Source organism: Haliotis asinina, chromosome 11, assembly GCF_037392515.1.
Source record: "Haliotis asinina isolate JCU_RB_2024 chromosome 11, JCU_Hal_asi_v2, whole genome shotgun sequence".
Taxonomy (NCBI): domain Eukaryota; kingdom Metazoa; phylum Mollusca; class Gastropoda; order Lepetellida; family Haliotidae; genus Haliotis; species Haliotis asinina.
Window position 1 is genome coordinate 27,503,092 of NC_090290.1, and position 27,603 is coordinate 27,530,694.

The 27,603-nt window shown below is 37.9% G+C and overlaps 1 protein-coding gene across 1 annotated transcript in view; it reads left to right on the forward strand.

Moving 5' to 3' along the window:
- LOC137256621 (autophagy-related protein 9A-like) overlaps window positions 1-27,185 on the forward strand; it is a 335,545-nt gene extending 308,360 nt beyond the window's left edge. The window contains exons 18-21 of the mRNA XM_067794505.1: window positions 977-1,060; window positions 8,254-8,320; window positions 9,072-9,175; window positions 26,301-27,185. Of these exons, the coding sequence (XP_067650606.1) occupies window positions 977-1,060; window positions 8,254-8,320; window positions 9,072-9,175; window positions 26,301-26,771 (726 nt within the window). The 3' untranslated portion in view covers window positions 26,772-27,185. The remainder of the gene's footprint in view (window positions 1-976; window positions 1,061-8,253; window positions 8,321-9,071; window positions 9,176-26,300) is intronic.
- The last annotated feature ends 418 nt before the right edge of the window (window positions 27,186-27,603 follow it).

A 27,603-nucleotide genomic window follows, 5' to 3' on the forward strand; every position in this document is an offset into this window, starting at 1 on the left:
TTGTCTATTAAAACAAGGGTTATAACTCAGAAACGGAGCAAAGCAGGAGGCAAAGCTAAATGATAGTAGATTGTAAGAACATATAGCTTTAATTTTTCACAATTGTCACGATTTCAGGTTTGTACAAACCTGTAAACGAAATAGTTTACCCCTGAAATGTAGATGAATTCTGCATAGACCCTCATATGTATACCTACTATTACGTCATGGAGATGCGCCACTCTGATTGGTTGAAATTTTGTTTGCGGTTGAGAACCATTGTCAAAAGGTTGATTTAAGGTAATTAAAGATCAAAATGAGCACTTTTAATGACGGAGTTTCATTTATAACTATGTCAATGAGTGATTATGCATTTGCACCCTCTGGAGTATATGTGATCTTTAAGCTTGAATTTATGTTGCCTGGAGGAATAAAACACTACAGAGTTGTTTGTTTACCACCACTGTCACGATTGTTTGTATTCTTGTAGCTGGCGATGTACACTGAGATTGTTTTTGTTTTTAACTAATTGAACTGAAAGTTACTCATTTTTAGAAAACAGAAAACTTCAGTGTTTTCTCTTCACCAAAGAACAAAATATATTGATCAAATTATAGAAAAATATTTCATTATGAAGGAAACATTAGACTGGGTACCACTCGAGGTTATGTGCCTGAAGTCAATAATGGCCGTTATTTGCAACTTTCTGCTGAGAAATATTCAATTAGGGAGCAATTCATTTTTTAAGTATATAAACTAATTGAAGATTATATATTTACAAAGCTGAGAATTAGTGCATTCCATCCATAATTGAAATGACACATAAATCTGACTTGCTGAATAACTATTGAAAGTTTTATTTGGAGATGTCATTATCCTGCTCTCCTGACGAATGGGTTTGACAGTTGCATTGAGAGGATTAAGCATCCCCATCCATGTTTAGTAACTGCGACTTTGACAAAATTATCTCTTTGTAATTCATTTGTTGTGTTTTAAGTGGGTTGCTGAGACTGAGACACCTGTCAGCAAGTACCAGCAAGCAGAGGATGGCAAGACAGAACTTAGCCTGATGCATTTTCATGTGAGTACAGTATCTAAATGTGATCCACATTCATCCATGGTAAAAGAATTCTGAGTCTGTCACAAAAGTTCCTCCATATATTACTGTTTTTATTGAACTTTATTGAAATATTTTATTTAGCCACCAAAGTGCTTTTCAAGTAGCATGAAGAATCAGATTTATTCGGCAAGTTTACAAAAAAAATTAACATATTTGCCTTCCACTTTTTCATCAAAAGAAATGATAATCAAGTAGTTTTACAGCCAAAACAAAACAGATATCAGAAGTAACTAATTTATTTTTTGCATTATATCGAGTCAAAGTTTCTACTTTAACCAAGAGTTCTATGTCTGCAGTGCACACACCATGGCTTACATCCCTTGGAAATGATGTCATTGGTGCCCAAATAATAAATGAATGACTTTGTTACACCTTATTAGACCCATTTTATGCGGTGCAGTTATAGAGGTGGTTCTCATGTCTTGATGCACAGGCTACTGGCAATGTGGCCAGGCCCACACTGTTATACTGTGCCTAAAGTGTCACCTCATAACCAAATTGTGTAACATTCAGTTATGTTTCCAACCAACAGTAACTTAATATTCTTTCACCAAACTCGAACATATCTATGCACTACGTCTAGTTTGCCATCAGTGAATGCAAAGGCATTCTATGTTTGGTACAATACTACATAAATCGTACAATATATGTCCCTCCTTTCCAACCTTCCCTTTGTTCGAAACCATGTCCGAACACATCCTGAAGATTTGAATTCTGTCTGAAAAATTCAATTTTCTATGATTTCCTCCACTCACTGTGTGGCAAATTAAAGGAAAATTACATGGCTCATAAATCTAGGCAGTCTTAAATCACAAAATCACCATTCATTGCATCTTTTGTAATTTATATTATGTCTTGATTGAAATGTTGAATTTCACATGAAAAATCAATGTAAAAAAAGAGAGAAAAGAAAACTGTATCATTGTGATCTCCAGTATTTTTCTTTTTTGGAGGAATCACAGAATCACTTAGAATGTCTAGGCGACTACACGAACACTGTAGTCTTCTCTCAGCAGTTGTGTTTTCAAAATGACTTCATATGTATGTCCGAACTATGGTTCAAAACCATCTTCCTTATATGAATCCTTGAATCCCTCATACCATTCAAAATGCAATGACAAATGGTCTCTGTCACCAAAACTAAGTAGTAAACTATATCAGTGTCGAACTGTGAAAGGACCACTCATTTGAAATGTAAAAGAACCTTTACACCATGTATTGTTTTCACCCTCTGTGACCTAAGTATTCATCTACTCATTGCATACAGTAGCTCATGCATTTTAGAACATGCATCTGAAGACCATCAAAGCAAGAGATAGTTAAATAAAACTAGGTGTATTCCAATTATTTCCACTATTCAACACAATATGTATCGTTTCTCTAAGTGTGACGCCATGACTGATGCAAACTGGCACTTCTCCGCATTTCTGATTATTGCCCTTGATCACAAAACGAAAATAACAACCATCAGATTGTCGGAATACTGTAAACGAGGAACTGTTTGCGAGCAATAAATTAATGCAAAAAATGCAATGTTTATTGTGTCGCATTAATAAATTGTTGCATTTATTTAAAGCTGCTTTCTCATGTCGACGATCAATAGTTTTCCTGATTCAAACAACAAACAAGATGTATGTTTCTCGTACACGTGCTTCATAAACGGGTCCATATCATCAAGTTGTCAAAGAGAGAGTAACGGTGTTTCGGGGAGATAATTAATCGAGTGAATAAGCTGAAGTACACAATCAGCAACAGTACTCGTAAAATTTGTCAAATGAACATAATAACTTTCTACTTCCATCTTTTTTGAGCGATTGTGTGCCGTAATTCAAGTGACATCTCGGCTCGTCACCTCAAACTTGACGCTCGGACCCGATGTTTAATGCTAAAAAATATGCATAAAGCATTTTTGTCACAGGCCATAACCTAGCACGATACATGCACTAAGGTCCATAGTGTATAGGTGGTGGTGTGTTGTGTAACACGTTCAAAATAACATAATTTTACCAAACACTTTCGTCTGAATCTGTGTTTACAGGAACATTATCTGTTATTGTTATCTGATTGGCTGCCTAAGTGGGTCATTCATGATTTTGACCATTCATGATCGTTAGAGCAGACTTTAGCAAATAAGTGTCATTAGAAACTAGTTTTTATTCAAGAAGATTGCTCCTTACAAATCGTAATATACCCTTGGCAAGGTTGATGTTCAGAGCTTTCAAACGATACTCGCCATCAAACGAATCGGCTCACGTTATTTGTACAGAGCTTCGAAAACGGAGGTATTTGCCCCTGTTGTATCCAGTTACAGAGCGGAAAGCCATTTATATTGGGGAAAAGACGACCATAGATATCATTTTTTAATAATCTTTTAATAATAATTTTTCGATTATGTGAAGTGATGCCTCGGTGTTGTTACTTCTATAACAAAAACTAGCAGAGCGAGTATACTGATCAAAATCTTACAACTTGCAAATTTTATTGTCGCATTTATGGTATTGACTGTTCAATTGCAAAATTTTATCGATGCAAAAATTTCCTGGTTTACAGTATGTCAGACTACTTACATGTCACATTTATGGTTATACGTTGCTTGAAATGACGGATGTTTCCTTCTAAACATCCTGCATATGTGTGTCGATGAACAGGCCATTTTGAGAAAGTCGCTTACCAATAGTGATTTCATACGTGCGTCAGCGTTTTTATTCATATTTGACATTTTCATTGAGGTGAGGTTGTGAATGAAAATACACACAATCATTCTCTCTTGCTGCTTACAGTTTATTCGGGTTTTTACATCTGTGTTTTCACATGATTAATGTCAGTATTTACATCTTACGACTGAAAATTAGTCTAAATCAGCGGGCACCAATTACGTCATAATCAAGGGGTGGTAACTGTGGCCTGTTTAGCTTGGCAAACAGAGGCCTCATAATGGCATAACATTCCGTCCGTCCATCCGTAATCATTTTGTTTGTGCAGCATATCTCAGAAACTGTTCAATATTTTTTTACCAAACTTGATAGATATAGCCTATGGTTGTGCCTTTTGCTATTTACAGACTTTTGGCATTTATATTTTTTTTTGTTTTTCCATGGAACATTTTGGTGTTAGTCTTATGGTGGGGTGGGTTTCGTTTCCGAAGCAGAACTCAAAAGCCGTACAATATGTTTCTGCAAAACTTGGTAGATATATCAATCTGAACCTGTAGTGGTGCCTTTTGCTATGTACAGGTTTTTGTGATTTATTATTTGCTCGGTTTCCATGGAAACGTTTCGGACATAGTCTCAAAATTGAGAGGTGTGTTTCGTTTCTGGAGCAGAACTCAAAAGCCGTTCAATATTTTTCTACGAAACTTGGTAGATATGTCAGTCAGAAGCTGAAGTGGTGCCTTTTCCTATGTACATGTTTTTGTGAGTTATTATCCCCCAGGCATGTAATGTGGAGGGATATAATCGACGTCTCGTCTGTCCGTCCATCCGTAATCATTTTGTTTCCAGAGCATAACTCAGAAACCGTTCAATATGTTTAGACCAAACTTGATAGATATAGTAATCTCAGCCTATGGTTGTGGATTTTGCTATTTACAGAGTTTTGGCATTTATATTTTAGTGTTTGTCTTATGGTGGGGTGGGTTTCGTTTCTGGAGCAGAACTGAAAAACCGTTCAATATTTTTCTGCAAAACTTGGTAGATATATCTGTCGGAACCTAAAGTGGTGCCTTTTGCTACTTACAGGTTTTTTGTGATTTATTATTTTCTCGGTTTCCATGGAAATGTTTCGCACTTACTCTCAAAAGTGAGAGGTGTGTTCCGTTTCAGGAGCAGAACTCAAAAACTTCTTAATATCTGTCAGTAAAACTTGGTAGATATGTGTGGCAGACCCCAAAGTGGTGCCTTTTGCTATTTGCAGGTTTTTATGATGTATTATTTTCTCGGTTCCATGAACACGTTGCTGAATTCGTTTCCAGAGCACAACTCCAAAACCATTTCATATCTTTCAAAAGATCTTGGCATATATATGAGACAGATCTTGAAATGGTGACTTTTTCTGATTACAGATATATGGCATTTATATTTTTCATGAATTCTATGGAAACAATTCAGACTTGGTTTAAAAACACAATAAGTAACTGTCAGATAATTTGTCCTTTCAAATATGTGGGGGCCGGTGGGATATGTCATCTTCTGATGACTCTTGTTAATAATGGCGGCACCCTGTCACAAGCATCTGCCAGTCTGAGAATAAATGCTATTTAGGATTGTTTTCATGGAGTTAAAAAATCTGAGCTACTTTCTACTGGTAGTAAAGTAAAACCAAGATACAAAAATTCACAAGAGAGGTTTCATATACAATGCAAATAAGTGAAATCTACAGTAATGGGTCACAATTATAATGTCAACTCACCGAAGTCTTGATGTAAGAGTGATAATCAGATATGCAGTATGTAACATGGCGAGCAGTCAGGCAGCAGTTATGTAGATCAGACGTTGACGGATATAGGCAAATATACTGAAGCTATCTGTATGTATTTGCACATATTTTTGTGTCCAACAACACAGAAACCAGCCTTAATATGTATAAAGTCATTCATTCTGGAACTTTCGAACACTTACCACCGTCACCACTAACGGGGAAAGCTCTAGAACACTCTCCTGGAAATAACACAAATAATTAAACATAAAGGTAAAGGGGAGGTAACTCTAAAGCACTACTGGAAAAGCCTGCTCCGAATATATAAAAAGTACTCATATGTGAATAATAATAAGTATTATTCAAAACCCTAAGAGTTAAGTAATGATAATTATTACTTAATTAATAATACAATTTACAGAAAATACACTCTCTTAACACTGTTTACAGTATTATTGTCACTTCGACAGCCTCAATTATTTCCTGATACCTACATTTAAAAAAAAAAAGAATTTTTGCGTAAACAGTTCGCAGATCTGTTTTATACCTTGCAATATGATATTTACTGTATTATTTATTTTATGAATTTGAAAATCCAAGTTTGCTTCTGTGTAGCGGTATTATATGTCAGTATGTATTAAAACTAAGGAAATTATAATTCATGGCCTGGATGGCAATTATTTTGAACTGGCTATCTTCATGAGTTTTATATGTAGTTTCCTGACATGTATGCAACAAATTTGACAGTTTTGATTCATAATTTTCTCAACAATGATAAAACCCTTTCAGTTCAAGGTTTTGTCTCTCCTTCCAGTTTCAATATAAAAATGAATGTTTTACATAGCTGCCATCCTTGAAGTAGGCACATATTGCTGTGGCACTATTCTTATTTGCAATATTTCAAAGTTGAGTTTTTCCTCGAAGCCTAACTCTGGCATACTCCACACCAGCATCTTTCTGTTTTATATCCACATGAAAGAGAGCCTTAAAAACCATCTCAAATGTACGATCAAACACACAAAATTTTGGAGATAAACCTTGTGTGTTTGAAAATCAGAGACATGCTGTACTGAATTGATGGTGACTCAGTTTCAATTGGAACCAAATATGTGGTGTGAGGTTTCAATTGTAATATTTATTCGCCATCAATTCAGTACAGCATGTCTCTGATTTTCAAACACAGTATGTTTATCTCCATTCTACCATGACCCATTTAGAATTGAACTTCCTCACTCCGCGGAAGATGCTGCGTGTTCCGACAAGGGATGAAAGGCAAGTTAAACTCATCTGTGAAGGAAGTGGTTGGTGCCTTTCATATTGTTTAAACATTTCAACAAAAAATATATTATTCAATGCAATATATAATGCCTAAGAGCTTGTTTTTATACAACTCTATACAACTGAAACCAGCCTGTTGTTTTGTTTGGCATGATACTATACCCCCTTGGTTACACAATAATGGAATTGTCTGACCCACTTACTTTCGTGGAAGTAGAGTTGTGCAACAACTCTAAATGGTGGACGAGACGACCGTGATCACATTTTGCGAAAATTTGAAATTTGACATGCATGTGGAAAATACTTGACTTGCTTTCGAATCAGAACCTCCCCAGAATCGAAGAATAGATCCGTGTCTGATGGACCTATGATCTGTAACTCATCAAAAAATGTTGATTTTTACGAACTACGAGTGACATGATGGAGTATGAGTAGCATAAATTTGGTGTTTCGCCAGTAGTGCAGCAATGTTGTGCATAGTGAAGCGCAGTGAAATCAGACGCATGTTCAATCCAAAAATTTCGAACTGCATATGGGGCAATTCCTGAGTCAGCATCTAAATCCATGGAGTTGTTGTTATGACCTACCATCATTGTGGTCAAATGGAAGTAGTTCTCACAATAAGACTTGTTAATGAACGGTGAAATGGCCTAAAACCAGATAGCATCAATCCAGAATTGATGCCGTCTGATTTCTCTGAACAACCAATCAGAATCCAGTATTTTGTTGAGTCATGGTAGAGTAAACAATGTAACAAGGAATTAACTACCATCCCCACCCGTTTAAGCATTTGAATTGCAAGACATCCATTCAAATGCAATAAACAATTCTTTTAAAACTGAACAAAATATTATGTTTCAGTATAAACTTTCTTGGCAATACCTTTGCGATTAAATGAATGTTTCAGGAAATAAAGGTGTTGCTTTCTGCCAAAATTGCTTTCTGAAAAGTGTCCCAGACTTGAACATATTTTTTATGTAAATGACACATGGAAATCCTAGCACCATAAGGTATGTATAGAGATAGATGATGTCATTGCATGGAACCAGATGGGTATATTTTTTCCTGGAAATTATTTCAACTTTGATCATGTGTAGTTTCAATGCATATGTACTGCAGTGACCTCTAAGGGGTTCATTCATGGTGTATGATTGTTGAGGTTTCTAGATAAACCCAGTTTATTTCAGTCACAAAGCTGCAAATACGGTAGACTGACAGCCATCCATTATATGCTGAAGAACTGACATCTAATAGTATACTGCTAACATTCTGCATTAGAAGTATACAAGGAGCAAATTATCAGTAAAAGAATACTCCAGATGCAATTTTTTTACATGTTAAGAAAACAACATTGAATATTCTTTTGGCTACATATTCAGCTTCAATAACATGTATTTATTTGTTAGCCATCTAAATAAGGTATGTTTGGTTTTAGAACTTGACTTGTTGTCACTCTGCTTCAGCTTACAAATCCTGAATGGAAACTTCCAGACAACTGCAGTGTGTTTGTAAACACAATAAAAGAACAAGGTATGTGGGATTTTTTTTAGTCCCTTATCTATGTATATTCACCTGTAAAAAGTTGGTATTTCAACTTTCAGTCTTTTCCATTCTAGCTTCATAAGTGCCAAATCAATTTAAGCACAAGGCACTGTATCTGATTTCAAATGTTAGGGTTTCTTTGATCAAAAGACTATCACTCAAATACTTACCATCTTATAAATATTGAAAAACAGATATCATTTAAAGAAATATGTCACATTTTCAAACCTTAAAAAATCTAAAATGAAGTGTAGATGGTTCGTAAATGTTCTTGAATGTACATGACTATATGTAACTGACTAAGTTTCATATGAGATTAAATTGTTGTTTCATTTGTGCCAACTGATTTTGATAAACATTCTATCATATTTGCACATTTTAGCTTTGAGTTTATTGATTGTTGTTGTTTTTTCCCACCAGCAACTTGACCCAGCACACTTTGGGCTTTGAATGGAATGTTCTTTTGCAATCTGGAATTTCTAAAGGACAGAACATCTTGGTTATTACTTTCTCTGAAAAGATTAGCCCAAAATGTTCTTTATTTTCTGGACAATCAGGATGCCAATTAACCATTGTTAATAAAGTTTCTTTTTGTAAGTCTTTTTGTAAATCTGATACAAGTATTTCCTGAAGAATTTATCAATTTCTAAGACATACCCAAGGGCATACACCTCACCCTGTCAACACCAAAGCTTGTATATACACTTGCCATATATGCTAATACTATTTTGCATTTCAGCCCAGAAGGATGTGGCTTCACTCAGTGTAATGCAGCAGGAAAATGCAGCATTTTCCTCATTGTACAGTCCAATGCCAAGTCTTGGGATTGGTGTCGGATATGGGGTAAGAATCTGCCAATGAAAGTAAAGTTTTATCATTGTAATGCACATTGCAGATATTTTCTGGTATAATAGCAGCTTCCTAAAGACTTCTGAAAACATGCCTCCAAGGACTTTGTTCGCAGTTACAGAATGTAGTTCTCATTTCCTCTTTTCTGTTCACTGGTCTATTATTATTATATACTTTTAAGAAATGTTCAATAGATCTTGCATGTATATATTATTTATTTTTTTCAGTTTTAATGACATTTTAAAGCAGATACAAGGGAAATTATACATACCTGACATAAAATACAACTCTATGCTGTTCATTAATAGGTTCATTAAAAATGTTACAATCAAATATTTTTAACCCCAGCCAAGCTTTTAGGGTGAAGTTTTGGATATAGTGTTATGAGTATATGCGAATCAGAACCATTGACCAGATTCTTTTCATATTTAGTACCTAGGTTCATCCGTAGTATCAGAAAGGTTGTTGTCAGGTTTGGTGATATTGACCTTCATTTCAAGGTCACAATGGTACTTTAACATTTTACCCTTGGCAATAAGATATCTCACGCATTCACTTGATTTTCTTCATAGTTGACACCAAGGGTCATCCAGGCATGGCTGAGGGGCCAGTTCATTTTGGAGACCTTCACATAGTTTTCAAGGTCACAGCGACACTGAAGAAAGTTTCAGCATATAACCCATGTTTGGCTTGTCAGCAAGATAACACAATAATCATTCACTTGATTTTCGTCATATTCAACACCAAGCTTCAACTAGGGAAGGACGAGGGGCCCAGTCGATTTTGATGACCTTCACTTAATTTTCAAGGTCAAAGCGATACTTTGAAGATTTCAGCATGTTACCCTGCATGTTAAGCTTATCAGCAAGGTACCTCAAGAACCATTAATTGGAATTTCTTCATATGTGACACCAGTCTTCACCTAGGGTTAGGTACAGGGCCCAGTTGCTTTTTTTGTGACCTTCATGTATTCTTCAAACTCACATTGACACATTGAATGTTTCAGTTTCTTAACCTTTTGTTGACATCTTGAACTACAAGCTTCACTTTCATTTCCTTTTAAGTTTGATTTGTGGCAGTGGATTATGTCACCTCGGTGACAATGCTTGTTCAAAATTGATTGGGATTAAAGACTGAAGAGAAAAGACACCCAATTATAACAATTGTGGTGTTTGACCATTGAGCTCTGAAATATTTTCCTGGAGTCTGATCATTACAACTTCTTACTTAATTATAAGCTACTAGCACATCACTTTTCTCCAAATAGAGACATTAGCTCTAGTTTCAGCAGAGTTGATTAGCCCATGTAAGCATCAGGTGCCAGCTATACAACAAACCAGCAAAGGCATGCCTCCTTGCCATGGAAATACCCTTGAGTTACCATAATTGATCTGTTTACCGAAACCTTTTGATTTGCAAATTCTTAAGCATTTATCAGTGCATATGTACAATTATGTACTTAGTTGTAAGTGCAAAATAACTCACAAAAGTTCATCCCAGTCTGAAAATATCATGGTTACAGAGCAATCAGTTATTAGCATTTATCATTTCCTATCACTGAAGAAATTAGTCTATCTAAGATTAATCAGATAAGAAGCTTTGATGTGGTCAATTCATGACACCTTGTGTAATTTGTGCAGCCAGAGTTTTAAAAAAATCCTTCAGTCAAAGGATTTGAAAAATATATTGAAAATATATTGATTGATTAATCAGACATGTGAAAAGCAAACTGAATACACGCAGATCTAAATTCCTGCAACATACTTAATTCCTATTTTCTTTCTTCTCCATGGCATTTAGTAAGGCCCCAAGTCAACCTTTCATTTGCCACATTCAAAAAGTCAGACACAAATGTATTACAATATAGACAGGAAGAAATCAGTTAAGAAATAATTTTAATACATACATATCTTTATTTACTGATGGATCCAAGGAAGGTGACACAGTTTCTTGTGCTATTGTCTCTGGATCTAGAGCAATATCCTCTTAAATATATTAATAAACACTGTAAACACTGTAAATATGAACAATTCAGACACTCTTTCTTGCCTTCAGAGTGTTAAAAGTTTGTCTTCTCAATATGAATTTTTAATTGAAATGAATGAATTATGTAATGATCTTGCTAATGGCCACTAAGACATTGTACTCTGCTGGTTACCCAGCCATGTTGGAATTTCTGGTAATACAGTAGCCAATTCAGGCAGCACTCAACAGGTCTGTCACACCACTTCTTATCCCATACTCCAACTGTAAAGCTGTCATTAGAATATATATACTCAAGAATAAAAAAAACAACGAAAAGGTAGATTCCAAGTACAGTATTAATCACAGGAAAGTTTGATTTATTCAGACAAATGAAACAAATAAATTCTGAAACTTTTGACTGACGAGTCTTTGGAAATTTAGAAACAACTCAACAATCAGTGTTACGGTTAAGAATTTGCCATGACAAAAGGTATATGAAGTCCCCTCAGAAGCAGCAAAATATAACACAGACATTAGTCTATTATATTCCATAAAATATATTGACCAAAGAGCAAGATATAGCGATTCCCAGTTGAGGTTTCTAGTAGAATGCAAATGAATTAAATCTGAAGTAATTGGTCACAAATATAATATCTACTCTTGAAACACTCCCCAAGGAGTTGAGGTTAGAAATACTATGTGCCGTGATGGACATCCAATGATCGAGGGAAAAACAAAGCGCCCTTGAGCAGTTGAACCATCTGGATACTGGCACTATACAAATATCTAGTGGTATAGTATAGCATAGTATAGTAACTCATCAAAGTCTCACAAAAAAATCTTTTTGCAGCAGGCGGTGTTGAATGTAGGTTGAAAGTTGACAAAGAGCCAGACAGATGTAGATAGGCCGAATAATGACACAAGTCCGGTATAACTGCGTGTAAGTCTGAGTGTGTGTGGTCAACACAACAACCAGCCTTATATACACGGTCACTGATTCTCGAGCATTCCAGCGAAGTATGGTACCTTCGCAATCGGCAACAGTCAAAACACACCAAAGGGAGGTAACTCTCAAGCACAACCTTAAAGACATGCCGTGAAAACACTATTACCGATCATACAAAATGTGACCCAAAAAACTATCACTCAAAGCTCTAAACATTGTGACCCAGTAATTGTAACTTAATAATAATATAGTGAAAGCCATTAAAAACGCAATTTGACATTCATACTTTCTTTATTCACACAAATGTCAACATATATAGATGTAAACTGGCAGATATGTGTTAAATGAATGTCTGTGGATAACTTAATCGGAAAATGTCCAATCAACAACGTCACTGGCCAACTCACATGCTCTTGAAAGTCTGTCCTGAAATATTGACACATAGTCTAAAAGATTGATCTGAGGTCTGTCATTGAGCCATTGTTCTTTGAAATGTTTTGGTGGCCCATGCACACTGTGACCAAATACAAGCTTAAGGAGGATAAACCCGCAACTTTCCTGAACTGACTCTCTGACAGCAAACAACAACAAATGCACACCCTCATCTCAATCTTTCTCTGTCTGAAACAATAAGTCTTGATCATATTCTTCAATGTTTGATGAAGCCTCTCTAAAGCTCCCTACAACTCCGGATGATGAGCACTAGACTTAACTTGCGTAATACCCAACTAGTACATAGCTTGTTGAAACACCTTAGACATAAAGTTTGAGCCCTAATCAGACTGAACAACATCTGGCAAACCAACTAAGGTGATAAACTTGATCAAAGCCGCGACAATCCTACAAAGTGGAATTGCTTCAGGAAATCTGGTAGAAGCTCACATGATAGTGAGTAGATGCTGATTACCAGACTTTGTCTTAGGTAGTGGACCAGCACAGTCAATAAGAACTCTACGGAAAGGTTCCTAAAGACGGTAGAGGATTTAAAGGAGCAGAAGGAATTTTCTGATTTGGTTTTATAACAATATGGCATGCATGACAGGTCTTGCAAAATTCAGCCACATCTTGTCCCAAACTGGGCCAAAATAATGTGCCAAAACTTTCTCCCTAATTTTGTTTACCCCGAGATGACCTGCCATGGGATTTTCAAGTGCCAATGAAAGTACATGTTTTCAAAATAATTTTGGTACCACAATTTATCCATTCATCCTCTGAAGACACATTCGGCAACCTATATTTCAGAACACCATCCTTGTAGTAATAACAAACTAGAACCTTGCTAACCTCCTCTAAAGAAACAGCCTTACTAGCCCACTTCTGTACTTCAACATCCTCACTCTGCACACTAATATGCTGCTCTCTGGAAAGAATGTGATCCCCACCTAACAAACTATCAGACTTACCAAAAGGACCTGAAGAGCTACTACTCTTTGAAGGTAAGTCATCTGTTTCTACCTCACACAAAGAACGATTCATGAAAGTACCTGACAAATCATAAATGGAATCATTCAGCAAAGAAGTCTTGGAAGAAATGCCTTTTGACATTGAAGGAGTCACTGCAGAAGAAGGAAAAATACCTGTAAATTCATCCTCCAACTTTTCTGTATTAACTGAACTCTCTGGTGAAGAAGTGACAGTTGGATCAGCACCAACTTTGACCCCCATAAGATCACTACCGATCAACAAATCAACACCCCGAAGTGGGAGAGAGTCAAGAACACCAACTTTCACCTCACCTGAAATCATATTTGACGTCAGTTTCACAAAATGGAGAGGAACAGAAGAGCTGCCACCTATACCCTGAAGCAAAACTTCCGAGTTAGCTGAAGACACATCCGAAAAAAGCAAAATCAAAGTTTGAAGAGCACCAGTATCCCTCAAGAAGGCAATGGGGTGGAATTATCTCCACACAAAAGCCTTAGAAACAAAGGGCCAAAACTCCTTCCGAACTACAGAATCTGGGGACTTACTCTGTCGAATGAAACTCTCCTCAGAACCACCTGGAAAGGAAGGCTTAGGTGCGAGGGACACAAAAGCATTTGGCGAACCTGTAGCCTGATTTTTAAACTGGAGTTTGCAACATGCAGAAATCAAATGACCGGGTTTCTTACAATATACACAAACAGGATTAGAACCACTGGTAGTCTTAGGCTTAGACTGAAAATAATGTGACTGCTTACCACTAGAATTTGAACCTGCTCTAACACCATTGTAACCTGCATGTCCTGAGGTCTTATGCGGGGAAAAGCCCATTTGGTAGCCAGAAAACTTTGCATTACCCAGAGACCTAAAAGAACTTGTGAGTCAAACAATAATCATCTACCAGCATTGCTCCCTCATTAAGTCATCAATCTTTTGTTCATCCAAATAAGTCTTCCATCAAAACTGTCTCAAGCCATCAAAATCTGTGACATCCTTAGACCCACACCACCTATCACATGAACTCTACAAAAGTCTCATTGCCCAATTTGTGAGCATATCTGAACTTAACTGACTCATAAGCCTTCAAACATGCACTCTTGACAAGATCATAGTCTGAGCTTTGCTGTATTGGCAAGGCTAAATATGCATCCTGAGCTTTACCCTTCAAAACAGTTTGCAGTAGCATAATCCATGACTTCCTAGAATAGGCCACTTGAGATTTTCAGCAACTATTTCAATATGCAGAAAATTGTTGTCTGCTTCTTCCTCATTAAAAGGGAGTACAAATCTAGCATGCCTTGGAATGACAAAAGAGTAAAAAAAGTGAGGGCTGAGATGAATTTTCTACGTTTTTGAGTTCAGTTGTTCAGTTTCTTTGTAAACTTCCAATTTTCTCAGTCCCATTTCTATTTCTGTTTCTTTCTCCATCTCAAACTTTTTCATTTCCATTTCCTTTACTTTTTCCATTTCCATCCATTTTCAGTTCTAATTTTTTAATTTCCAACTGGTCTGAACATTCCTCTTGAACCATTTCCAAAACATCTTGTTCGAAAACTCCCTCATCAATATGGTGATTCAACACAATTTTCAAAATCTGAAATTTCCTCATTGCAGATTTGGCATCAAGTTTGAGATGTAAAAAATTTGCAATAAATCTGATTTGTGCAATTTGTGTCAAGGGACAATACAGACTTCTCAAGTTCAGACATCATTTTGCTGGTTCCACAATTAACCATTTTGCTAAAGTTAAAAAATTTTATATAAATTTTCACAATAGGTCTCAAATGTCAAATGAATTCTATTCCAGACGAGCCTCCAATTTTGTTATGGTTAATAATTTGCCTTGACAAAAGGTATAAGAAATCACATTGTGATCCATTAATAAATATAACTTAATCAATACAAAATAAATTACAGAAAGCAGACTTTCGTAACAACATGCTAGTCACATGATTACACAAAGTCCTCCTTCTCAGTATGTTTTGAATCGAAATGATAATCCGTTATCAGTCATGTTTAGTCATACAGTGAGTACTTCCTTCTTAAGTAGTGCTAATTAATTAACAAACAAGTAACACCATCAATTTCAATTAGCCCTAATTAATTTGCACTACCACATCCCTCATATTCAAGATGCATCAAGTGTAAAGGTGTGGAAACAGCCTCAGTTCAGAGGGATACTGGCCCATGAAAGGTAGGCTAATATCGCATTTCTTTGCAAATATTAAATTAAAGAGCGTAATTTTGCTTGTTGGGACATGAAATTATATCAAGACATCCAAAATATCAACACTCCTGAATCAAGTTAAAAGAGCTTGACAAATGGTATATTTTGATGGATTTTTCTCGGGACTGGGGTGACACAACACGACTGTATATGCGATCTAATGCAAAAGAAGTTCGACGCCCGAAGTAGCCTAATAATGTCAATAAGTTACATCAAATAAAACCAATTACTGGTTATACCTACTGGGTTGTAAGTCCAGATTTGAAGAGGTCATTCTGCAATGATGTCACTTTAGCCATGCAAGAAGTACACATTGATATTTGTTAATAGGTGAAGATCCTCCATTCTTTATCCCTTGTGATGTGAAAAAGTAGTTCTGACTCCAAGGTTCTCTTTAGAAAGTAAGCCCTTTGCAGAGTGAAATTACAGAGGACTGATAGGTCTGAACTAATTTCACAAGGTCTCCCGAAGATATAGTATAGATGTAATTTTTATGTTAGGCATTTACTGTTGAAATAAACTTGGGATGTGACCTCCAGCTGATTCCTGCAACTGCATGCTCTACCAGTCTTCTGAGGAACACCTGGTTCATTGTGACAAACAAAAAAAATCACATTCTTCACAGCGTTACTTTGTGCCCTTAGATATACCTGCCATGCTAGTAAGTGAAGGGTTGCATGTTCGAAACCAAGGACCACCACATTACATGTAAATTTTTCATAAATGAGATATTTTATGATCGTATGCAAAACTTGTCCAAGTAGTATAATTCAAAGACGGGGACAGTTACTCAGAAAATCACTGGGCAATTTGGAAGAAAATCCTTGAGACTGGGCAATTCTGTAAAAAATCCTCTGGAGAATGCGTGTGAAATTGCCTGTAAAGGTTTTACCTGGTAAAAGGAGAACCAGGCAAGAAAAAAAGTGACATCCCTGGAGGTTTGTAAGTAATGGATGGTTCAAGGGTTCAAGACAACAAGCAATTTGATCCAGCAAAGTGCTTGGTGTCAGGAACCTGTAAACCATCTAATTTAGTGCACTATAAAATATTAACGTCAAACTGTGATATCTTGCAAATTTCATTCAAATTAGAGCTTTTCTAAGGTAATGACATGTTGACAGTTCACTGCTGAAATGGAAATTGCTGAAGACATCTGAACAAAATAATCACATAAGATCTTGATACTGCAGATATTTTGGATGTCACAGCCCCTGTTGTTTAAGAGAGAAGATCTACTCTAAGACCAAGATAATAGTGATTGTTTTGGTCCAGCTATTTTGAGTGATGAAATGACAGAATGCCTAAAAAGATCAGACATCAAAGAAAATGCTGACCAAGAACAAATTTGCAGTAAACAATTTTGGCAAGTGAGCAAGCCCTCTGAATCAAAAGATGCAAGCCGTTATCAAGGATTATTATTCTGTTCCATCTAATTTGGCAAACACTGAGGAAATAGAAATTACCTACAGGCAGACATGTTTTGTTATGGAAGTTTGTTGCAAGGATAGGAGTGATTACCTGCCTGAAACATTGTACAACATTATGATGAGTATTCAGCCTATCTACCATGAAGATGGGAGTAAAATCAAGGGAGTCTCAATCACGAAAAAGAAGAGCCGAAACATGTAGTGCAGTATAGTGATGTTTCTATCACTCATGATGATGTTAACCTGTTTGAAACCTACTTTAAATTAGTTCCTACTGTGGGCCTTGAATACCACCAATCCCTTTCAAGGGTTGACAACACTCCAAAATATTCTCAGCAATCGATAGGTGTGAACACTTTGAGTATTTGTCTACTATGATTAGGAAAGCGGGCATTGATACAGATGACAGAAAGGTCACAAATCATTGTTCCAGGGTGTGCTGTTGTTCATCAATGTTAAATTTGTTAATTTGTTTCATAGCTTGTGTGTTTAGCCACTTGTAGAACTCATCAGTGTAAACAAACTATGCCATCTGATGCAGTCTCATTGCTACTATCAAGCCGACACCAGTATTCCAAACCATGGTATTGTGGTCTGTAAGTTACACATAACACCAGCAAATTTTATGGGATAAATAATTTGACTGGTATAGATCCATCACAGTTGTTTTCATGATGACATAATCTCATAACACCGAGAATGTAATTAAAATACATTGTAACTCCCGAAAGCATTTCTCTGTAAAGGATCATTAAAATTCACCCTTTTGAGTGTATCAATATCAACATTGGAATGGGTTTCTATTAGGCATAAAATGTCACATTCAGATAATTATTGAGACGGGTATTTCAGTTTAATGTGTACTCTTCTCACACTGAGATGGAAGACTGAAAGGGATTTGTCATAGTCTGCACGTGAACATGGCCCTGGATTTAACTCAACGTCTCCTGCAATCTGAATTAACAATAGCAAATGCAATACTACATTGATATTGACAACTTGTGACTGCAACAGACAAAGAGCAACTAGCACACAGCTTGAATTACATGAAGTATTAAGATAGTATACATACAGGAAAATTCAGCGAAAAAATGAACCTTGAATGGTTTGCCAATCATGAAAAAAAAAAAATCATGTTTTACATTTATGCACAGTTGTTTGCAACATTGGACTCAATTGAAGACAGCAATCGCCACACAGTGTTGCATTACGTTATTACCCATTGTTTAAACAGGGTCCCGTTTCACAAAACTCTCGTAAGCCTAAGATCTCGTAACTTTTCTCGTAGCATTCCTACTGCCTATACTGTAACATAGGTAGTGGGAATGCTGCGAGAGAAGTTACGAGATCTTAAGCTTACGAGAGTTTTGTGAAACGGGGCCCAGACTGATAAGTAGAAAATGGCTACAGTGCACTAAGAAGTAATCACAGTCAGGCATGTCCTGCTTTATTGAATTTTCCATTAAGGTACATGAGATTTATGTTTCACAGTTTCAGCATTAAAGGATTTTTTTTAATTTAAGTTCTCATTAATTTCTTAGGTTTTCTTTTAGGAAATTGATTTGATTCATAATTTTTTATCATGTGCTTTTATTATTAATAAGTTCTTTTTAAAGCTGATCGAATGAATAATGGTCCCTAGCAAGGTGATCTACCTTCAGTTACTGGCAATCCATATCCCAGTCTTGTATTGTGTTGTTTTGAGATTAATAAGCTTTTACATTAAACTCAAACTAGTTTTAATTTATTTGTGATAATCTAGTTGTTACATTGTTCTTAGCTGAGAGGTTGATGAAATATGAACTTATTTGTTCTCAGTATGTGACTTTTTGTCATCACTATGGCTTAAATATTACAGATGTGACAAAAATATTTACTCGCACACTTGCTGACTCACTTGTTAAGGTATAATGTTCACTGTGGTTTTACAAAATTAAAAACATTGTCAAGAACTATGGATATCGTGAACATAGACCTTATCAGTGTGCTGTATCAGTTGACTAATCAGACCTCAAACTGATGAGAAACAAGCTGAATCAAACTTAAGTCATGAGTGGAGAGATGAACAGACCTCTCCTCACAAAGTGTTTCTATTACATCCCATGTTCATCTCTCAGTTGATGACTTAAGTTTGTTTCAGCTTGTCTTTCATTGGTTTGAGGTCCGATTAGTCATCTAAGTAGATAATTCTAAATATTAGATGGTTACAAGGACATCAAACAAGTTTTGTTGTACAACTTTAGATGTTATTGATATTGACACATATATTTCTCAAATTAGAAAACTACCTGATAAAATTGTTCCAATTGAACAAATTATCTGGCTGTAGCAATCAGTTATTCCAAAGTGCTATCATTCTGTAAAATATATTTAGTAGAAGGGGCAACTTACATGACTCACTATTGGGATATAAAATGTCTGATGAAATAACGCTTTCATTCAATCACTGCACCAAAATTCATTGTTTTTATATTTGGGGTACTATATTTTACCAAATCACAGATAGATTTTTCAAAAATGAACTTAGAGTTTGCTAGGTTACAGTTTACGGTGTCACTTTGTGCAACACTGTAAGAACCCAAGGCAAACCTGTGTCTTGAATAATCAACTTTCTATTCCCCGTAGGCACAGCCAATCCATATTTTGATGCTCTCAAAGCTGGAGATTGTTGCCCTTCAATAGTGTCTCATTTTTACATAGCATCTAAAACACAGCATTGTCATTGCTGATGCTATCCTAGTTTTGATGCACGTTTGTAGAAATGAGTTACGAGAAAATTCTACCCATTTGTACATCATCATGAAATCAACATGTAGGAAACTTACTTCATATTTACAAAATAATAGTAATAATAAGTTTATTGTATACTTTTGCACACATTTATTTGTCAGATGATCCTCTGGTGATGCACGTCAAGACTCATGATGAAAGCAAGGAATTCCACAGCTATTTAAAGCGTGCCAAGGTTGTTGGACACAATCTGAAATTTGAAGTTGATTTTGTTCATGGCGATGTACTGCGGGACGGTACAACAATGGGAGTAAACCAGGTGAAGTCCTTTACCAAGTCTGTCCAGAGTCGGTCCTTTGTGGAGAAGCTGTCTGAGAAGCCATTGCATCGTGTGTACATGCAGTGTGTGGAACAGAACAGCAATCCAACTGACTCCTTCGCCTGGATGAAGTCGGCTGGTCTCAAATGTGAAACTGAAGGCTTCCTTTTTGCTGCTCAGAACCAGTCACTTCCCACTCGCAATCGTCAAAATGTGATTCTTAATCAAAATCTGAACATGACCTATCTTAAAAGGCATGATGGCATGGGTCGCTGCTTTTACTATCGTCTCTGCCATGCCTGTCGTCTTTGCAATGAATTCACAGAGACTGTCCAACACCTTGTCAGTGGATGCCCTTCCTTGGCACAAACAACATATCTTAAAAGGCATGATGGCATGGGTCGCTGCTTTTACTATTGTCTCTGCCATGCCTGTGGCTTTGACCCCAAGGTCCATCCATGGTACGACCCTGAACATGTCCAGGGCGTTCTGGAAAATGATTCTTTCAAACTTCTCTGGAATAGGCCAATATACAGCCTGAGACCAATTCCAGTCAACAAACCTGATCTTGTTCTTTTTGATAAAACCAATGAAATTATTTATATCATTGAATTTTCTGTCCCTTTTGACAGCAATGTGATTGGCAAGATTCAGGAAAAGCATGATAAATATGCGGACCTTTGAAATGTCTCGCTTGCATCCCAAGTACAGTTGTCAGGCTCCCCATTGTTCTCAGTGCCCTTGGTTTAGTACTCAGGAGAGTGCCCGGGTTCTCCACCGGGAGCACAGTCCTTCTGACAATCTGGGTAATGCAGAAGGCTGCAGTGTTGGAGAGCCTCCATATTCTCCGGAAATTTCTTGGTGGGTTCGACTAGGCAGTGTTTCCTGGGAGAAGTCCCATTCGCTGTCTGGGCTGCGTGTAGAGGGGGCAAGGGCCCTGAGCTGATGATGAGCCTTACCGGCCTGAATGTGCCAGGATCACCCGAATCCTCTCTGTTGCATTGCATCTTACTCTGTAAAAAAAGAATGTAATATATTTATTTTTGCCTTATCCTTCATTGCTCCTTAATGCATTTACTGTTGTCCCTTGACAAGACAAAGCTGTGCGAAGGAAACATCGAACATAAGTTGATCTAACTACACGAGCCGCCATATTTCCATCGCACTTCGATGTGACCCAGAATGTGCTGACATCATGAATCTTCTCATTACTGCTTGTCAATCTGCCTAACAGACAGTGCGATTTGCTCTGGGATTAAACTTGCAGCTTTATATTGGTTTTCTTTTTATGGGTTTTGTTGTTTTCATTCTTTAGGAACTGTTTGTGTTTTTTTCCTTTTACATTTATTTGAAGAGAAGTATTTTGTGTATTTGCCTGGTCTGCACATTATTTATCGGGTATGCGCTATGTCCATGCAGGTTTTTTATTCTATTAAGCCATGCTGGTTTCAATACACCTGAACACAGGATCAGGTTTCACTCTGTTGTTCATGTATTATTCTTTGGTAAATTCCTTTTGGCTTTTATGCTTTGTTTAGTATATTGTTACCAGGGTATAGTTTTTTCCCTTAACCATAATTTGGTAAGTGGAAATCTATGTTTATTTATGTTGTGCGCGTGTTTTTTCTTACACACTTAACTGATTTAGACATCTGCTTGTATTGCAGATTTATGCCTCATTGTATTGCCTTCAATGGTTGCAAGTCAAGGATAACCCCCATCTGAGGTGTTTAAATTGTACTTGGCAGTGTTCCCTAATATCAAAGTGTTAACATTGTCTTAGACTTTCCCCCTCCACTGTTGGTTTTCTCCACCCTTCCAGGACAGACAGCTTTTGCAGCAACTACAGCCACTTGGCCTCTCCCTACAATCACTTTGTCCAGCAAATGCGTTACTTCTGTTGCCAACTACACAATCAGCACCCGGCGCCTCCTCCGTCTCCGTCAAAACTTGTAGTGCCGCCTACAGTTACAGGTAGTGCCTCTACGTCTAGCGCTTCCAGTTATTGTAATTCGGCTTCACCAGGGATCAGTCCACGCCATAGCAGGAAATCCACTAAGCAGAGACAAAGATCTAGGAGTCTTTTTCCTATTTGGAGGTGTTATATTATTAGCATCTGGATTCCTTGGAAGGCGCTTAAGTTCTGGATGATGAGGACTTCTTCTCTTATGAGGACACTCACTGGGACTTTGACAGGTCCCAGATTCAATAGTGGAAGGACTTCCCATGGGGGCTCCTTCCCCAGGTCCAGACACTGACAAGAGGGATACTATTTGGTCAGACCCAACATCTCTTCCTCAGACCACGTGATTAAGGTTTTGATAACAGCCAAGCTATCAGATAAGGACAAAACTTTATGGATGAGCAACTTCTTTGATCAGGTGGAGCAACGTTTTGATACAGCTTCTTGTATCGTTGTCAAGCAAGTAAGAGGCAGATAAGACAGGATGGTACATACACACACACACATATATATATATAAACACACACACACACACACATATATATAATTCCTGTTCATGCACTTGATGTTTGCCTCCTACATTGAATGAGAACTTACATCCTGCATGAGGGGCAACGCTTTGGATGCTAAACACTCGATTGACCTTTATTGAGACAGAAATTTGACAGTCCCTTAAACCTTTGTCAGCACTGGCTTCCTTTTTAAGGGCGATTACTCTGGACTTGTCTGAAGACAGTTCAAATCGTATAGACCATCTCAACACTGTGATGACATTTCAACAGGGGAAATATTGAACATATGAGTAATCATTTGAGATCCCTGGAACAGGTTTTGAGGAATTCAGGGTTATAAACTCTTTGGGTAGGAAACTATCAACCCAGCCAGCCCTTACAGGGTAGAGGCCCACCCCCCACCCCACCACCATTACAAGGGCTCTGGTACAGGCAAGAACCAGAGGGGCAAGCCATGAAGCGTTGGACCAGGATGACTGGGAATTCCCATCCCCCATTGTTCAGGTCACAGACACCCCTGTAGGTGTTAAACTGGGTCGTTATTGGAAGAACTGGCGCATACTAGGGACCCATTCATCACCAGCATCCATCGTTGGGGTGATCACCTCTCTCTGATAGACAATCCACCATTAACAATCACACCTCCAATGGATGTCCACTCGCCCAACAAACATCACATTTTATTTGACATTTTCTTTGTCGCACATGAAAGCCATAGAGATTGTTCAGGGGCCGACACTAATAGCAGGTTTTTACTCCCCAGTGTTTTTGGTTCCCCAAAAGGACTCCAACAAGTTCAGAGTGAGCCACAATCTTGTTGGATCCAACGAATGTTATCTTGAACTCCAGGCTCACTTTCAAATGACAATGCTGAGACTGCTTCAGGATCAGCGTTCATGATTGCCTGATCAGTCCCAACTTGCAGGACGCTTATTTGCATGTGCCAATCCACCCCAGCAACAGGTGTTTCCTCAGGTGTATTTTCAATGGCATCTATTACCAGTGGTCGCTACTCCCATTCATAATATCTCCAGCCCCGTGGCTTTTAACATGAATAACCAAGTCCATAGCAGCCTTTCTACACCTGAGGAACATTCAGTTAGAGTCTTGCGTCGATGGCTGTCTCCTCAGGAGGCAGGATCCATCAACTCTGGTCTGTGACATGGACTTCACCAGACATCTGCTTCATCAAGTGGGATGGATTGTCAACAGGCAGAAATTGGCACTCATTCTATCTTGCACACTGCAGTTCATGAGGGATTATTCCAGACAAATCTGGACCTTTTATCTGTGCCAAGGGACCGCTGGCTCAAGATTCTGCAACATCTTTACCCAGCTCTCCACCAGCCTTGTACTCTGTGCCAATGGCAGGTACTTCCAGGGTAGCTAACGTCAGTCAGCCCAGGACCTGATGACCAGGGATCGCCTTCAACTGCAGGATCAGTCAATCTCCATTTCTCTCCCATCTCACCTTGCGGTGTACCTACAATGGCAGACAATCAAGGTGAACATCTTAGGAGGCTTCTCCTTGACTGAGCTAACACCATCTCTATGCCTCTTCATCAGTGTGTCTTTCAAGGGTTTGGGAGCCTATCCTGAGGGCAAGGTCATCTCAGGATGAGGTCCACTGACCAACGGCTGTGGCATATCCATAGTCTGGAGTTGGAGACTAGCATTCTGGCCATGTCTCATTGGCAGTCACGTCTTCAGAATGCCGAGCTCATCATATCAACAGACAACACCAGTGTAGTTGATGTCTTCGCAACCAGGTAATGACTTATTCTCCATCACTGTTACATCAGGCATTTCAATTTTTTCATCTTGAAGTTCAACGTCCAGCATATTCCCGGCTGCAGGAACATTCTTGTGGATGATATGTCCAGACCGGAAAAGATGGCACCCAGGGAGTGGAAGCTCCCCCAGAAGATATCAACATTGCATGTCGCCTTTTTGCCTATCCCAGCAAACATTTGTTTGCAGCAAGAACTTCCAGATCCAAACTTACATTTCTCCAGTTCCAGATCCACAAGTTTGAGCGAGGGACCATGCTCAGCATTTCTTGGGAAAACCTAAGCATGTATGCTTTTCCACTGCAAGTCCCTTCTGCCCAGGGTCCTTCAAAAGGTCAGAGCAACCCACCACCTCTCTCTGATTTTGATAGTGCCTTGATGGTCAACCAAGAGTTGATTCGTGGATCTTTGAAAGCTTGTCTCCCACGATCCACTAAAGCTGCCAGAGTGGCCAAGTCTATTGATACACCCTCACAGGAGGCTCCCACACCTGGCTCCCTTTCGATTTCCTCTGCATGCTTGGTACATTTGCAAAGGGCTTTAAGTGGCAAGGGTTATTCAACTAGAGCTACAGGGTCATAACTTTGACACACAGACCCTCCACTGGAGGTTTGTATGTCAAGAAATGGAGCTCTTTTGAGAGTTTTTGTGACGCCAAACACCAGGATCCTGTGCCTGCATCCTGACTGAATTTCTCCTTTTTCTGCATAATCACCCTGCCTCAGAGGTAGCATTATTATGTCATATTTGGTGGCTTTGGACTGAGTTTTGGCAGTTCCTGGGGACAGGAAGATGACCAAAGTTCTGGAGTTGCAAGCTTTGTTGCATTCTTTTTGTCTTGAGGACCAAGTTCAGGCCACCCGCGTGGGACCTGAATGTGGTGCTTCGGCTCTTATGGAAGTCGCCATTTGAGCCACTTCATGCCATATCTTTTTACAACTTTACGAAGAAGATGCTTGCATTGGCCATGGCACAAGGGTGAGTGAGCTGCAAGCCCTGGACGCCTTCCATGTCACATTTGTTGTCATTTTGCCAGTAGGTTGGTCTCTGGGATTCGGGAGGGTCGGGGGCACTGACATTTTATCTCTTTTCCTCAAAGAGTATCTCATCTTAAGGTTTGCCCATCTCCTTTCTGTCAGATATATGCATTAAGGAGTAATGCATGATGAGGTAAAAATCAAGTAAAATCTAGGTATTTTCTTATATTTGTATACTTATCCTGCATTATTCAGTCTTTGCACCTGCCCATTACTGTGCTACCTCCCCATGATGGATTTCAATGTTACATTCCAGCAGTAATGTGAAGATTTGTGATGTCAGCACTTTCCATGTCTTGTGGGTGCAGTCTGATGACATGGTGACTCACGTAGTTGGATCAACTTCTGTTTGATGTTTCCATCACACAGATTGTCAAGGGAGATCATTAAATGCATTAACAAGTAATGCAGGATAAGTATACAAACATGAAAAAATATCTAGATTTTGCTAAGCTTAGCTAGAGTATATTCTATACAACAAGTATTTTTGAATGTGGGTCACACTTGCACTTTTGATGAGGAAAGTAGAGTTAGCTCTCTTCTTGAAAAGCTGATTGTTTGCAGGTTTACTATGAAATAGAAAGTATAGTTGAAGCTCCTCACTTTCTACCACTGTGAAGGAACATATTTTATATTACTTCATATATGGCAACTTTCAAAATAAACTGCTTGGATTATTAATGTACCTGGTTGACTGCAATGGCATAGTTCTATGTTGTAGTGTTATGGTCAAAAAGATATTATTGATGTTGATGAGATTTCTGTTGTAAAACTGTTTCAGTTCAGCAACATGGTGACAAGTAATGCTACTCAGAGCACAGTGACCACTCCTGGACCTTCACACCCAGTACAACTTCCTGCTCGTCTGCGGGGAGCGCTCACCAGCATAGATGGACCTCTGTATACTTCAAGTATGGGCAGCTTACAGAGCTCTTCAGATCTTCTCTGTAGTGGGCTAAGTACAATTGCCTCATCCCGTTTTATTGATGAAGGTACACGGGAGTTGATGTCAGCTGATATGAGTTTCAGTGCATTATATATGCATGAAATGAGAAATAGACGTACAAGGACTAGTGAAAATTTGGAAGATATTCGTACCCGTGTTCAGTGGCAGCGGCAGGACAGCCATACACCCCATAATTCCCCCCATACACCTTCTATGCCTGAAATAGTGGAAAGGCCAGTGGAGGAAGAAAAGGAAATTGATACAAGTGCTCTTAATGAGCAGCACAGGATTACCAAGTCATGCTGAAAACATTATCAACATTGAGAAGATGTGAGTCTTACAGAAAGATGAGAAGCCAGTTTATTGGCACTTGTCATTACATGTATTTATTCATTGATGTACCTCCGTAGGGAGATAAGTTTGATGAACAGTATCAAAACCCTGACTTGATGTTGATAGGAAGAAATATAACAGTATAAAAAATAATATGGTCCACACAGAAGAGCACTGTACCATGTTCGGTCAAAGTTGAAGAACTGTCTGCAGGTTTCATAATGATAAGTAAAAAGATATTATTTATTTTGCCCCTTTGGCCAAGAATTGTTAATGTCAGATATTGTGTGGTGTGTTATATTCTACCTGCTTTGAAAGAACTGATGTACATGTATTTTACCATATTCTTTTGTGCATGTTTCGACCAATTATATCTGATGAAAACTTGTCAGTGTTCGGTATTGTTATTTACACTTTGATTTATCCTTATGGATGCAGATCACTGGAAGAATACATTGAATGCAACAAACTATCAGTATCTCTTTGACTTCAGATCAGCAAATACTCCATGGATGGCTTTGTGTATTTGTTTTGGTTTTCAGCTTGGATAGTATCTAGATGATCATGACTTCTTACTAGATGCTCCAAACATTTTTTATACCATAAGACAGGTTGCCAAATCTTGATGCTCTTCCATAACCATATCAGTTGTAATATTACTTTGATGAGGTAGACATGTTTAAGATCAAACTGTACTTTTCGTTTACAGGTATGTTTGTGTTTAACATACTTATTCTATTTTGTGCAGTGATGCTTTCAAATATAAGCTGAAATATGACTGAACTTGACACATTCAGTGGTTAGG